Below are 15262 nucleotides of genomic sequence, written 5' to 3'. Positions count from 1 at the left end.
AAGTTCTTTCCCACGGCAGGAAAAGTCTTTCATCCTCTTCCTGTGTGGCTGAATATGGACTCTTCATCCTTCTCTTCACCATATATTGTTTAAGGGTAAACTTATGTTTTTCTCCCTCGGGCTTTGGATGTTGATAATTAAAGCTCTGTTTTTGGAATCGAGAAATCGTTTTTTTCCAGGTATTGTGGCTCTCGGCTCAACTCTCTGCTATTCAAGGGCTTTTGAGGTCTAATTTTTATCCAACCTCCTTTTAAGTGGAAAGTACTATAGCTGCTTGAGTAGTGGGAGAAAAGATAATGGTAAAAGGAAATGTAAGGAAATAATTCATATCTCAAATATGAATATGAATAATTCATGTTTCAAATACTATTCACTACATTGATATGTGTTTTCAGATTGGTAGTACTGTGCTGGGTGATGTGAAATAAGCAATCCTAAAAATTAAAACAATATATCCTCAGTATCATTATATATCATCTCAAATATTTGGTCTGAGATGTTTTATGAAGAACTAGAGGAAGAATTGAGTTACAAGTCTAAGATGACAAGCGATGATAGAGAGGCAATGGGACCCTAAAGCCCATGTTGAATTTCTTCCTCATATAAAAATCTGCAGAAAAATTGAAAAAGATACATGTATCCCACTGTTCATTGCAGCACTATTTAAAATAGCTAGAACATGGAAGCAACCTAGATGTCCATCAACAGATGAATGGATAAAGAAGTTGTGGTATATATACACAATGGAATATTACTCAGCCATAAAATGAATGCATTTGAGTCCGTTCTAATTGGGTGGATGAACCTAGAAACTTTTATACAGAGTGAAGTGAGTCAGAATGAGAAAGATAAATATCGTATATGGAATCTAGAAAAATGGTACTGAAGAATTTATTTTCAGGGCAGCAATGGAGAAACAGACATAGAGAATAGACTTATGGACATGGGGAGAGGGGAGGAGAGGGTGAGATGTATGGAATGAGTAACATGGAAACTTACATTGCCATATGTAAAATAGATAGGCAATGGGAATTTGCTGTATGGTTCAGGAAACTCAAACAGGGGCTCTGTATGAACCTAGAGGGGTGATATGGGGAGGGAGATTCAAAAGGGAGGGGGATATATGTATACCTATGGATGACTCATGTTGAGGTTTTACAGAAAACAACAAAATTCTGTAAAGCAATTATCCTTCAATAAAAAAATAAGTAAATTTAATTAAAAAAAATCTGTAGAAATGTGGGCTTGCATGGGGCCTGGACTGTGGGTTCCAGCTAATTTGATCTCAGAGAGTGAGCATATCCCAGCTGACATCTGGGTGAAAGAGGAAACGGTCAATAAAGGTTAGCTAATTATAGTAGTGGTGGAAGTACAAATCGCAGGGCTAGGAAGGTTCTTGAAGAAGCCATTACACTGTGCCAGCTGGGTGGGGAAGAACACCACGGTTCAAGGCCAGTGCGGGGGGATCTCCTTAGCAATGCTTGCCCTAGGTGAGAGAAACCGAGACTGAGCCCCTAACCCACCTTCGGTCTCCTACAAATCATTACCTACGACATAAAACAGAGCTTCAGAGGACCTCAGTGTGGTCACTGATCAATGTCTGGTTTGCTGACCTTGCAAGCAGGTGCAGTCTCTGAGCATCTTTTGAGTTGCTCTGGTTGAGTACTTTTGGATCCTCTGTAAGAGAATAAGTATATTAGTCATGGTTCTTCAGAGAAACAGAATCAACAGGAGATATATATAGTAAATGTATAGAAGATATCATACATATATAGTTAATATATATAAGATATCACAGGATATATTATATACACATAGTTATATGTTAATTTTGTAATCTTAATATCCTGCATATATTCTATTATCCTCTTCCCTATTATCCTATAAATATATCCTATTATCCTATATGTACTCCCTACATCAATTTCATATCTATATCTATGGTATCTCTGGATCTAGGCCTAGATTTATTTTGAAGAATTGGCTCATGTGATTGTGGGGCTAGGAGTCCAGAATCTGCAGGGCAGGCCAGCAGGCTGTAAATTCCAGCAGGAGTCGTTGCAGTCTTGAGTTCAAAGGCAGTCTGGAGACAGAATTTTTTGCTCTTTAGGGACCTCAGTCTTTCCTCTTAAGGCTTTCAATTAACTGGATGGAGCCCACCCACATTATGGAAGGTAAACTGCTTTTCTCAAAGTCTACTGAATTAAATGTTAATTACAGCTTAAAAAAAAAAAAAAGTTGCCTTCATGGCAACAAGTAGACTGCTGTTTGACCCCACAATTGGATAACTTAGCCTTGTCAAGCAGACATGTAAAGTTAGCCACTAAAATAAGGGGTTTGCTTTTATTTTCTTTAGAGGCAAGGACAGCAGAATTCATGACTGACATTTCATCAGCCAGGTTTGAATATCAATGGAAAGATGCATGCATGCATGCTCAGTTGCTCAGTCATGTCCAACTCTTTGTGACCCACCAGACTCCTCTGTCCATGGGATTCCCCCTGAAAGAATACTGGAGCAGGTTGCTATCTCCTCCTCCAGGGGATCTTCCTGACTCAGGGATAGAACGTGCATCTCCTGCATTGGCAGACAGATTCTTTACTACTGCACCACCTGGGAAGCCCAAAGGAAAGATGGATGAGCCTCAAACTAAAGGAGTTCATGAGAAATTCTGTGGACTCTGGACTCAAGCAGAGCTGCAATCCAGAAAAATGTGACCTGGAACTGGGGAGAGAGGCATCCTGACCACCCCTGTGGGAAACCCAGCAAAGCCCCTGCCCTTCCAAATGGTCAACCTGGAAGTGCAAGGAAAGGAATCCCTTGGCATGCGTATTAACTTTCTCACTGAAAGCTCCAGTAGCAATGACAATAAAGAGGTTATCTCCCAGGTGGGGCTTTCATAAGACAGAGGCTGGAGTGGAGCTTGAGGAGAACAGGTGTTCCTGGGTGTATCCAGCAAGCGTTTAGGGATGTCTAGACACTCCTGGGGGGAACATTACCGGAGACAGGAATTTCTGTCTGGGCAAATGGAGACATGAGCCAGTGGAAGTCATATCCACAGGCTAGAAAGACCCAGAGACTTCTGACTTACACTCCTCTTACTTTATAGACTGAGAATTCAATTAGTCTCCAGGCAATTTTTGTGAATTTCATAGAAAGTCTTACAGGTATTGTTATCTATATTTTTCTACAAACTGTTTGAACTCCACCTGATCTTTAAAGTCAAGAGTCTAGAGCTCAGGATGAGCAAAAACATGCTTAAAGCCTACCATATAGATGTATAGACAAGTGTGTTAATGTTGCACAAAATCTGGTCTTTGGTCAAACTGCGTTGTTCTGAGGGTCAGTTGACTTAGCTTAATTAACTTAAAGCAGTAAGCTACTTAGTTGATAAGCAAGAGCACAAGATATGGTGTAAAAGAACTATGAATTCAAATTCCCATATCACCTTGACACCTCTGTGACCTGGGTTAGTTATTTAATGTTTAAAATCTTCATTTCTTCTTCTCCTTATGGGCCTGTTATAAGCTTTATCACATAGTAAGGACTTGACAAACAGTAGTTGTTAACGTCACTATTGTCTATTTCATCTACCACCCTTTCCATTTTCCCCACTTAAACTTCAACTGACATCTATTAAAGTAAGTGATAAGTATCTACTGTAATCCTAAACTCAGGTGGGCATTTGGAATGAGTGGGTATTTGTAAATATTGTTGCGGAGGGGCACCCTTTTGGTTTATTTTTGGCTGTGCTGGGTCTTTAGTTGTGGTGCCTGGGGTTTTCACTGCAGTGGCTCCTCTTGTTGCTGCGCCCGGGCTCCAGGGCACGGTGGGCTTTTCCAGTAGTTGTAGCACGTGGGCTCAGCAGTTGCAGCTTCCAGGCTCTAGAGCACAGACTGAGTAGTTGTGGCCCACGGGCTTAGTTGCTCTGCAGCGTGTGGGATCTTCCAGGATCAGGGATAGAACCCGTGACTTCTGCATTTCCAGGTGATTCTTCACCACTGAGCCACTAGGGAAGGAAGCCTCAGGGACACCATTTTTGAATGTCACAATGAGTGGGGTGTTCCATGGGTATTCAGTGCCTAGAGATCAAGGATAACAGATGGTCTGTGGGTCAGACTTGCACTATGAATTAATTGTCCCACCCCCAAACACTGTTAGTGCCGATTAGTGAGAACTATTGTGTTTTGCTTTCTGCCTATTTTGAGTTAGAAATGAGAAGTGAGGTGGAAGAGGAGGTAGGCTCAGGAAGAGGTGTTTTCAAGAGCTTACAGGTGACAGGCAGTATTCCAATTGCTTTGAATTCACTATGCCTGGATTCCTCATAACAATCCAGTTATTAATTCCCATTTTACAGGTGAGGAAACTGAGGCACAGAGAAGTTAAGCACTTCCCAAGCTTATTCCCTGCATAAGTGGGAGAGCCTGAATTCAAGACCAGGCAGTCTGGCCCTAGAGGCCGATGCTCTTATGTGGATCAGCTTCTCGAATTTGAGAACCCTGCTTATTGGAGACCTCCATCAGCTATTGTGAATAGACTGTTTTCCCTAAATCTTATGTTTTTTTGAAATAGCCCCTCAATTAGTCTGTATTGTAACTGATAATGCAAACACAGCTTCTATGGATCAATTAGGAACACCTTTTTCTGGATACCTAACTCATGTTGAGGGTTTCCCTCGTGGCTCAGACGGTAAAGAATCTGTCTGCAATGTGGGAGGCCTGGGTTCGATCCCTGGGTTGGGAAGATCTCCTGGAGGAGGGCATGGCAACCCACTCCAGTAATGCCTGGAGAATCCCCATGGACAGAGGAGCCTGGCGAGCTACAGTCCATGGTGTCACAAAGAGTCGGACACGACTGAGTGACTAAGTACAGCACAGCACAACTCATGTTGATCATTTATATTGGAAGAGGATCATCTATTACTCCCCCTGCCCCCGTGTAGAACTCAGGTATTATGGACTCAAATGTTATTCCATACTTAAATGTAATGCACTTGAATCATCCCAAAGCCTCTCCCCCCACCCTACGCTGCTCCACGGAAAAATTGTTTTCCCTAAAACAGGTCCCTGGTGCCAAAAAGGTTGGGGACTACTGCAATACAGTGTAAGGAGTAGGGTGATTAGTACCATTGTTTGCAGAACCTTCTGAGGAATGACCCAGAAATGTTGTCATCATTTGTGAAATCTGAGCACTAAACAACTTCTTACAGTACGACTTTTGGACTATCATTCATTCATAAGTTGGTGATTATTCACGCAGACTCTGATAAGTGACCAAGTGGTCAGAAATGAAATATTGAAAATAAATGTGATCGGTTTTATGGACAGAGGATCGGGTTCCTCTGTCTGCTCTGTTCAAGCTCTTGAAGCAAGTCTTTACAAGGGCAAGACAGCCAATCATACCGCCGAATCTGAAAGCAAACGTGCGTGCTGCTCCGCACGTTAGATCCAGGTCAGAACCTTGTTAGTTCACCATCTTGCATGAATCTTGTTCACCATTTTTCTTTACAAAAATATTCTCTCTGCCAAAGAAGAGAGAAAAATTTCCTTGCAGGGCCAGCATTCAAAATTACTCATTATCTCCACAAGAAACCTTCATGTAACCCAAGAACAACTCTTTATCTGTTTATTAAAAAATCTCTAATTGTCCTGGTCACAAGATCTGTGTTTATATGCATGTTGTCAGTATTTAGCATCTGCATCTAAATTTTTAAAAGAGGGGGGTTAAGATAAGGTTTTATTAACTATGTATGACTCAAACACCAAAGACGCATCTCAGATTTTTACAAAAAGTTAAAGATAAGTTAAATAATTTTTATAGAACATTGGCTTTGAAGCGCAATAGAACCTTCCTCAAAGCTGGATTATACTTGATAGAAAAATCTTTCAGTGTTGTTGTTTTTTTTTAATTTGGTTGTAAAATATTGTTGCCAAAATCCTGACAGCTCAAATGACTCAAAACACCAAAGACGCATCTCAGATTTTTACAAAAAGTTAAAGATCAGTTAAATAATTTTTATAGAACATTGGCTTTGAAGCACAATAGAACCTTCCTCAAAGCTGGATTATACTTGATAGAAATATCTTTCAGTGTTTTTTTTTTTTTTTTAATTTGGTTGTAAAATATTGTTGCCAAAATCCTGACAGCTCAAGAGGGAGTGCCTCCCTTTTTTCTTTTTCCAGCTATTGATGCACATTTGGGTATTGTTTTTATTGTTTCCTCATGAAAATAAGCCCAATTTTATGCTTGAAAAATGATTACTTTTCAGGAAGATTACATTTGACTTGAAATTTTAGGAAGTACACACTTAAAAGGTCTTTTAACTCTTCAGTAGTTTTAAAAAAATAAACTAAAATTTTCTCCACAAAAAAATTTGCTTTGACTCTTGACACTATGACATGCTTATTGATTATTACTTGTTTTTATTTGAAATGACCTTTTAAAGGACACATTCTTTGTAATTGTTAAAATATGTAATATAAATATTTGTAAACTATAAAAAACCAAAATTATAATCTCCTACAAATCCACCACCCAGATGTAATTGTTATGCCTATACTTTTTCTTATTACTTTCACACATACTCACAGACTCATTTTTTTTTGAACTTTTTTTTTTTTTGCTATTAAAAACAGCAAAGATTTTAAAATCTGGTACATAAAATTCCTGATTCAAGTGCTTCAGGATGTCAGGAAGGTCTCCTTCACATGGTCATGTAGGATCTCAGATTCTTTGTTTTAAACTTTTTATTTTATATTGGAGGATAGCCAATTAACAAGGTTGTAATGGTTTCAGGTGGACTGCAAAGGGACTTGGCCATACATATACATGTATTCATTCTCCCCAAACCCCCCTCCCATCCAGGCTGCCACATAACACTGAGCAGAGTTCCCTGTGCTGCACAGTAGGTCCTTGTGGGTTATCCATTCATACACACTCGTTTTGAAAAACAATTCAGATCACACTGTATACACAGTTTAGTATCTGGCTTTTTGGCTTAAAATTTTGTTATGAGCATCTTTCTATGTCATTAAATATCCTTTGGGAAAAAGCTTTCAAGCTCATATAGTATTTCATAGAGAGCCACACCACATTTTATTTAAAAATTCTATTTATTTTTGACTTCTAATGTTTCTAATGTTCTGTTTCACTAATATCAACGTGTCAGGGAAGTCTTGAGTGGACTGGAACTGGGGCTCAGAAGCTTCCAGATTGTTGGCAGGCAGAAAGAATCCTGGCCCCATAGGGCTCTGTTGGAATTACTACAAATACTTTCATAGAAGCTGATGAACCTAGTGAATTTACAAAAATTTGAACTGTGCACAGATACTTGCAAAAGTCTGATGATTAGGGAGCCTGTGATGATTATCAACCTGCCCCACACATGTATCTAACTCCATCTAAAGAGAGGGAAACTTATTATAGATGAAAATGGGATCAAAATGAAAAGTATATCTCAGCATCAGGGCTTGATGTCAGGGGAGCATGGTGGTTCTGGGCCCAACACTCTATTTTAAAACCTTGCCTGTTCACAGAGTTAGCACTCTTTCTATGCTGGCCCAGAGGTTCCCCTTTGGTTCCTAGAAAAAGGGCAGAGCTGCCTGCAATCCACAGCACGCTTGTTCTCTACATCTGGCGTAGAGCAAGGCCAAAGAAGACATCGGTATTTGGCATCAACGACTTTATAAAAATCCTGGAAGTGAGGATGCTGTTTCTTTGCAGAACCCCAAATGTAGCTCTCACTTGATCCTGGGTATCTAGCCTGCTTCGAGCTAAGACTTGGCTTCTATAGAGACGGGTGCCCTCCTCTGTGCAGATCCTCATGGACAGCTGGGGCTTATTAGTGTTGAATAGGATTTTCCTGAGTTTATAATCATTAGCAATACTACCCTCCTGAGGAAAGAGCTCTTGGCTTCACTCCAAATCAGAAGTTTTAGCTGCCTCAGGAGAAATATAAGAATTCCGGAAAACGTCTTCCAAGTGTTTGATATGTCTCCAAATCTCCTCGGGTCGCTGAAGATCACAGCATTTTCGGAAAGTTCCCAGTGAATATCAAGTTTGGATTTAAAAATTCCGATAGGAGTATTATCTGCAGCTAGAATATCTGTGTGATAAAAACTTCTAAAGAAGAGGTTCTCCAGGAGAAGTTTGGTAATACACAACACCGTTGAAGTCTTAGAGAGATTCTATTCTGTGAAGACAGAGGGGCAACATTTATCCAAATGGCCTGTGCTTCATCACAAACACACCAGTACCATACTTGAGGAATTAAGAATATGATCCTGAGTTCACTTATTATTTTCTGTATAATTAATATGACAAATATAGGAAGTGGATCAGTCTCCCTGAGGCTACTTTTGGCATTTCCACAGGCTCTGTTGCCATCTTATCGGTCTACTTTTCACCTCCTTGATGTTATCCTTATCACTGCTGTGGAACTTCCTATCTTCCTCCTCTGGGTCTCCCTTCAATTTCCCAGCCTCTGCCATGGTACCTTGTGCATGACCATCAGTCAGTTCATATCAGTGCTTCTTAACTAAATGAATGGCTGGTTTCACTTTCTGCCCTAGCTCAGGTCAACATAGTCAGCCATTTCAATGATGTAGTCTCTTCTCTCGGAGAAGGCAATGGCACCCTACTCCAGTACTCTTGCCTGGAAAATCCCATGGATGGAGGAGCCTGGTAGGCTGCAGTCGATGGGGTTGCTAAGAGTCGGACACGACTGAGCAACTTCACTTTCACTTTTCCCTTTCATGCATTGGAGAAAGAAATGGCAACCCACTCCACTGTTCTTGCCTGGAGAATTCCAGGGACCGGGGAGCCTGGTGGGCCGCCGATTATGGGGTCGCACAGAGTTGGACACGACTGAAGCGACTTAGCAGCAGCAGCAGTCTCTTCTCTCACTCCCCACTGCCCTCCAACTCTTGCTGCTTTCTTCATTTTCTTCTGCCCCACCGGCTGGTGGTTCAGAGAATCGATGAAACATGGGGATAGGAGGCAGTTTAAGCATCAGAAAGGGCAGTGTGGCTGACTGGGGTCAACACAGCTTGTGATCCAATAAGCTCGACAGCGATTGGGGCTGGGGGTCAAGTCAAAGAGGATTCTTCAGGGAACTATTAGATCAAACCCAAATGTTTACTTATTTATTGAGATTTCTTTCCTTATTTTTATTTCTAGCCTATTCTATTAACTTATCCTAATAAATGGAATGCAATTCTTGACTCATTTTTCACCTAATGCTGATTTTATAGCTATGATGAATGGAAGCTGTTTTTGTGAGCCAACTTGGAAATTTTTCTTAGCACTAGGCTATTTATATTTTTCAGATTTATATCTTTCTACTCACCAATTTGTGTTTTGGGTGCTTTAAAACACCTATGCTAATATGTAAGGTCCAAAAGACTTATATGCAAAAATTCGTCACTATAAGACCTAGAAAAACCCTGAAATCACATAATTCCAAGGTTATTATCTCTTTCAGAATGTATCCCCTCAGAATGGATATAGAATTCCTAGCACTGATGGAATTCTGAGATGGAAGCTACCTTTGAGATTATGTAAGCTGGTGACTTTCTCATTTCATAAATGAGGAGCCCAAAGTCAGAGACTGAATGGAAACCAGAGAGCTCCTGACACTATTCTTGTTGTTCTCGTAACAAGAAATTATACCCTGGGTCAGTTTTGCCATATGCAAACATCAGTTTACTGAACTTGTTCTAATTGCCTCCCAGAGTGGGAGGAGGATGAAATGATAAAAGGTATGTGAAGAGGACCTGGAAGTTTAAAAACAGGTACAACATTGTATTGATTCAGTAAACATTTATTTGGAAGGTTGCAGTGCTATGTGCCTAGGATGTACCGGGCAAAAAGAGATAAACAATCAGTGTCTCCAGCTAAAGAATTTACAAGCCAGGTAGAAAGGGAGATGAGTAGGAGCTAGAAAAAAAGATTGGATAGATATTATTCTAAGAACTACGAACAGTTTCGTGAAATATTAGTTATGGTGAAACTTTACACACAAGTTTGCAAGGAAAAAAAGGCAGGAGGAGTGGGGCACATTTCTTCTCTTTGACTTTTCCAAATTCATAAATGGAAAAAAATAATACCTTGTAATGGTTGTGGGGTGTGTGTGTGTGCATGTGCTCAGTCCTGTCAGATTCTTTGAGACCCTAGGGGACTATATATAGCCTGCCAGGCGCCTGAGTCCATGGCATTTTCCAGGCAAGAATACTAAGGTGGGTTGCCATTTCCTCCTCCAGGGGATCTTCCTGATGCAGGAATCCAGCACGCGTCTCCTGCATCGGCAGCGGGATTCTTCACCACTGAGCCACCTGGGAAGCCCTTATATAATGGATGCTTTGTGTCTGTATCTTTCAGTTCCTTTAGAGCTAAGTGAGGATGGCAAATGAGAACCCAATTTAGTGCCAGGGGAAAGCGTCACTTCCAACAGTGAAGTCACAGGTTGATGTGAGATGCCTGACTTAACAGCGCGTTCTAGGGCGCTAACACTGTTGCTACATTTCCAGCTTCGTCCCTAGTGCCTTGCCGGCTGTGCTGAAACAGTCAGAGCCCACCGGGCCACACTGCGTCTGGAGTGCTCGTGGCAGCGTTTTTTCCTGGCCCACCCTTAAGTCCCACCTATGACGGGACGCTCTGGCAGGAAGTCGATGGGCAGTGTGGAGCAGCGCCTGGCCCCTTCTGTCCTCCAAGAGGCCACACCCGACACAAGGCCCCCATTGTGTCTCGGGGAACAGTGACCCCCACAGTCCTGCGCCGGCTGGCCTTCTTCGGGGGAAGCGAGCGGCGCTGGCTCCCGCGACCCGAGCCCGGCCAGGGGAGCGGAGGCGGCGGCGGGCAGCCCAGGTGGCCGAAGCGCAGAGCCGCGAGCTCTAGGGCCGCGCGGGCGCCCGGGGCCCCGCACGCCGGCCTCGCGCGGGCGCCGCCGCACCTGGGGGCGGAGCCAGGCCCGCGGCCCGCCCCCTCCCGGGCGCGAAGCCCCCTCCCCGCACCCCTACCGCCGCTCTGCGGACACGCGCAGGTGCCGGAGGCCGCGCCCGCCCTGGACCTGCGGACTCGGGCCCGCCATGGAGCACATCCGCACGCCCAAGGTGGGTGCCACGGGTGCGGGCGGACGAGGGATGCTGAGCGGGCGGGAGGCCCGGCTTCCCTGCCCCGGCGCAGGCCGAATCCGCACCGCTAGCGAGCGAGGCAGGAGGCAGCGCCCGAGCATCTCCCATTTCGCCGGGAGGCTGGGCTCACTGGAGCTGCCGCTCAGGCCTGGCCTTGGCTGCTGCTGGATCTAACCTCTCTTCCTTGGGGGGTGCGCGGTGGACTGAGGGCTGGATGGAGGGAACCCTAATTGTCTGTTGAGTAATGGACTGCTGGTAGGCTGATAAACGCTCCCTTCTGGTCTAGCACTAGCTTGCTGCTTTAAAAAAAAAAAAAAACACAAACCTTTTCTTTTCTTTTTTCTTTTTTTTTTCCCCCTGTTGGTTGCTCTGAGCAGTGGAAAGAGAAACAAGCCTTCCTAATGACAGGTGCAGGGAAACGAGTTAGGTGCAGGTGCGTTGAAGGCACTCGGGAAGCTTGTTGAATCTAAGGCTTGAGACCCGCCCAGCCCGCCTTCTGCTTCAGCGTCTTCAGGCTATCAACTGCAGTGGACCTTGGGCCGAGTAGATGATCAGTGTTCGCTCTAGTCTAAATGTGTTATCTGTCCTTCCGTCTTCTTGCGTTTTCCAATGGGTTGCAACTTACGGATCGTCCGCTTACCAGCTCTTACCAGCTCAACAAAAGCGACTGGTTCCAGGTCATTCCAGTTAAATTGACCCCCGTACCAAACCTTCCTACTCATAGTTGTACTAGTGATATAATTTAGAGCGAAAAAGGTGATCGACGTTCCCGATAAAAACCCTTAACTAGTGACAAAACCTGTTTCAGCAACCAGTTGGCTGTCTCCTGTGACTCCATCTACAGCACCTTGCCTTGCCAGGTTGACGGCTTCAAAACCTAGGCCCTTGACCGCGAAGTCAAAGCTAGCTCTGAGTGGGCGGACCGTAGGAGGCCCCAGGGCTCCTATGGATGACACGGGGCCGTTGCTCTGCAGTAAATCCAGGAGGAAAAATTCATTCCTAAATTCTGGAGTGGTTCCTAAGCGCCTCTTTATAAAAGCAGTGTTTACAATTGTCTCATGTCAGTGGAAGAATAAAATCGTTTAGTTCGCTACATAATGTCAGTTCCAGCAGTAAAGTTCAGTTGTATTGATTTTGCACTGTGCAATTAAATTGTTGCATCACAGTCGGGAAATTGTAAACTTAAAGGAGAGTGCCATAAACCACAAAATAGGTGGCTCAAAGCTTTCAGGGTTTAAGTGGTGCTAAATAATTTATTCTGGAGTGAGGAATTGAGCTCATGGACTCTCTGCCCTTTCCAAGGGCATCCTTTTTATTTCTTTCGTGATGAAGGGAGCTCTTGGTAAAAATGATGTCTAATGTGAATGTTAATAGGGTGACATGATATCAGGTGCTTTTTTTTTCCCTATGGAATGTGAATTTTGGGAGTCAAGGCCTTTTCTAATCTATTCAAACCCATTGTTTATAAACAATGGTTTTATAAAACCATGTGTGCAAACCTGAACAGCAAGCAATGTTGTCACTTGTTCCTCAAACTAGTTTTCATAAACACACCGTAAGCAGTGTAGTACTTCAAACCAGAAATCACCTGTCAGGAAACAGAAAGAAATGGTGGTTGGGGAGGGGGTGGTTGGAATGGGCAGTTGTCTGAAATGTCATTGAGTTGAGAGTCATTAACCTTTAGGAGAGTGCAGGTGGAAAAAATTAAAAGTTACAGAGGTTGGGTGGATCCAGTCTGTTTATTCAAGTCATTCCACAAGTGTTTGAGAACCTTTCCTGTGGAAGGTTCTGTGTTATGTCCTGGGAGGCCCTGTTCTGAAGGGTTGTTGTTCATTCGCTCAGTCGTATCCAACTCTTGGCGACCCCATGGACTGCAGCACACCAGGTTCCCCTGTCCTTCACCATCTCCCGGAGATTGCTCAAACTCGTGTCCATTGAGTTGGTGATTCCATCCAACCATCTTGTCCTCTGTCATCCCCTTCTCCTCCTGCTTTCGATCCTTCCCAGCATCAGGGTCGTTTCTAATGAGTTGGTTCTTCACATCAGGTGGCTAAAGTATTGGAGTTTCAGCTTCAGCATCAGTCCTTCCAGTGAATATTCAGGGATGATTTCCTTTAGGATGGACTGGTTGGATCTCCTTGCAGTCCAAGGGAGTCTCAAGAGTCTTCTCTAACACCACAGCTTGAAAGCATCAATTCTTCCGCGCTCAGCTTTCTTTATGGCTCAGCTCTCACATCCATACATGACTACTGGAAAAATCATAGCCTTGACTAGATAGACCTTTGTCAGCAAAGTAATATCTCTGCTTTTTAATATGCTATCTAAGTTGGTCATAGCTTTTCTTCCAAGGAGCAAGCATCTTTTAATTTCATGGCTGCAGTCACCACCTGCAGTGATTTTGGAGCCCAAGAAAATAAAGTCTGTTGAGGCAGCTGTAAATCTAGAGAGAAATGTGTACACAGGACAGTGGGCAGAGAGGTCAGTGGAGAGAGGGTCCACTCTACCATAAAGGGTGAGGGAAGGCTCCTTCAAAGAGCTGAGTCTTAACACGCAAGATGCCAAAGAAGACCAGGAGCATCGGAGATGCTGGCAGGCAGTTGTGTACGTATGATGTGTTGTAATATATCATTACAACTTCAAAGATGCCAAAGGCCTTAACAGTGATAAAGATAGAAATAATGACACTATTCCTTGTGGTTTAAACAATATCATTTTATTTTACATTTTAAAAACAATTAAAAATTTTTGTCTTTAGTTTTTTTTCTTCTAGTTTTATTGAGATAGAATGTACGTATGGTGCTGTATAAGGTGTACGGTGTAATGATTTGACTTTGATACATCATAAAATGTTCACCACAATAAGTTAATGACCACCCGTTGTCATATAGAGAGAAAATTAAGAAATAGAAAAAAACTTGTGATGAGAACTCATAGAATTTATCATCTTAACTTTCATGTATAACATATAGCAGTATAAATTATATTTATCATGTTATACTTTCCATCCCTAGTAGTTACTTATAACTGGAAGTTTGTACTTTTTGACCATCTTCCCCCAGCCACCCCCCTTCCCATAGCCACAGATTGGATCTTTTTTCTATGAGATTGTTTGAATGCAGGTAAAAAGACTCTGATGCTGGGAGGGATTGAGGGCAGGAGGAAAGGGGACGACAGAGGATGAGATGGCTGGATGGCATCACTGACTCGATGGACGTGAGTTTGAGTGAGCTCCGGGAGTTGGTGATGGACAGGGAGGCCTGGCATGCGGCGATTCATCGGGTCTCGAAGAGTCGGACATGACTGAGCAACTGAACAACATCACTGTGTTAGTTCCTGTTACACAACGTAGTGATTGCATAGTTTTGACAGTTTCATTTTACATTGAAAAAATATTTATTTTGGCTGTGCTGGATCTTCACTGCTGCATGGGCTTTTCTCCAGTTGCAGTGAGCAGGGGCTGCTCTCTGGTTGCAGTGTGTGGGTTTCTCATTGCGGTGGCTTCTCTTGTTGCAAAGCATGGGCTCTACGGCACACGGGCATTAGTAGTTGGAACTCCCAGGCTCTAGAGCACAAGCTCAATAGTTATGGGGCATGGGTTTAGTTGCACCGTGGCATGTGGGTTCTTCAAGGACCAGGGATCGAACCCATGACTCCTGCATTGGCAGGCAGACTCTTCACCACTGAACCATCAAGGAAGCCCCAATTTTACATTTTTAAGTACAAAACTAATTTCCACACCATAAATGAAAAAGGGGAGAATACTGCTTAAGAGCTTGTGTTGTAGAATGCATAATTATTGATGGTCATATTCATCTTTGTTTTTGGCTTCCATTGTATTCTGGGGGTGTTGAATAGGTATCTTGCCTTATATTGTATGATTTCATGTGTTAGATGATTTGTGAGGCGTATACACGAAGTTTCTCTGTAGGTTTGACGTGTGTTTACCATGTGGGTGCTGCTGTTGCTAAGTTGCTTCAGTCGTGTCTGACTCTGTGCGACCCCATAGACAGCAGCCCACCAGGCTCCCCTGTCCCTGGGATTCTCCAGGCAAGAACACTGGAGTGGGTTGCCATTTCCTTCTCCAATGCATGAAAGTGAAATGTGAAAGTGAAGACGCTCAGTCATATCCGACTTT

The 15262-nt window shown here is 43.1% G+C and overlaps 1 protein-coding gene across 2 annotated transcripts in view; it reads left to right on the top strand.

Annotated features, from left to right (window-relative positions):
* Nucleotides 1-10979: 10979 nt before the first annotated feature.
* MTMR7 (myotubularin related protein 7) overlaps nt 10980-15262 on the top strand; it is a 101768-nt gene continuing 97485 nt past the window's right edge. For both annotated transcript variants that reach the window (XM_055567266.1, XM_055567265.1), the window contains exon 1: nt 10980-11106. In XM_055567266.1, coding sequence (XP_055423241.1) covers nt 11083-11106 — 24 coding nt within the window. In that variant the 5' untranslated portion in view covers nt 10980-11082. The remainder of the gene's footprint in view (nt 11107-15262) is intronic.

The sequence above is a fragment of the Bubalus kerabau genome, chromosome 2 (assembly GCF_029407905.1).
Source record: "Bubalus kerabau isolate K-KA32 ecotype Philippines breed swamp buffalo chromosome 2, PCC_UOA_SB_1v2, whole genome shotgun sequence".
Taxonomy (NCBI): domain Eukaryota; kingdom Metazoa; phylum Chordata; class Mammalia; order Artiodactyla; family Bovidae; genus Bubalus; species Bubalus kerabau.
Note: the sequence above shows the minus strand (reverse complement) of the source record. Positions and strands in the feature narration are given on the sequence as shown.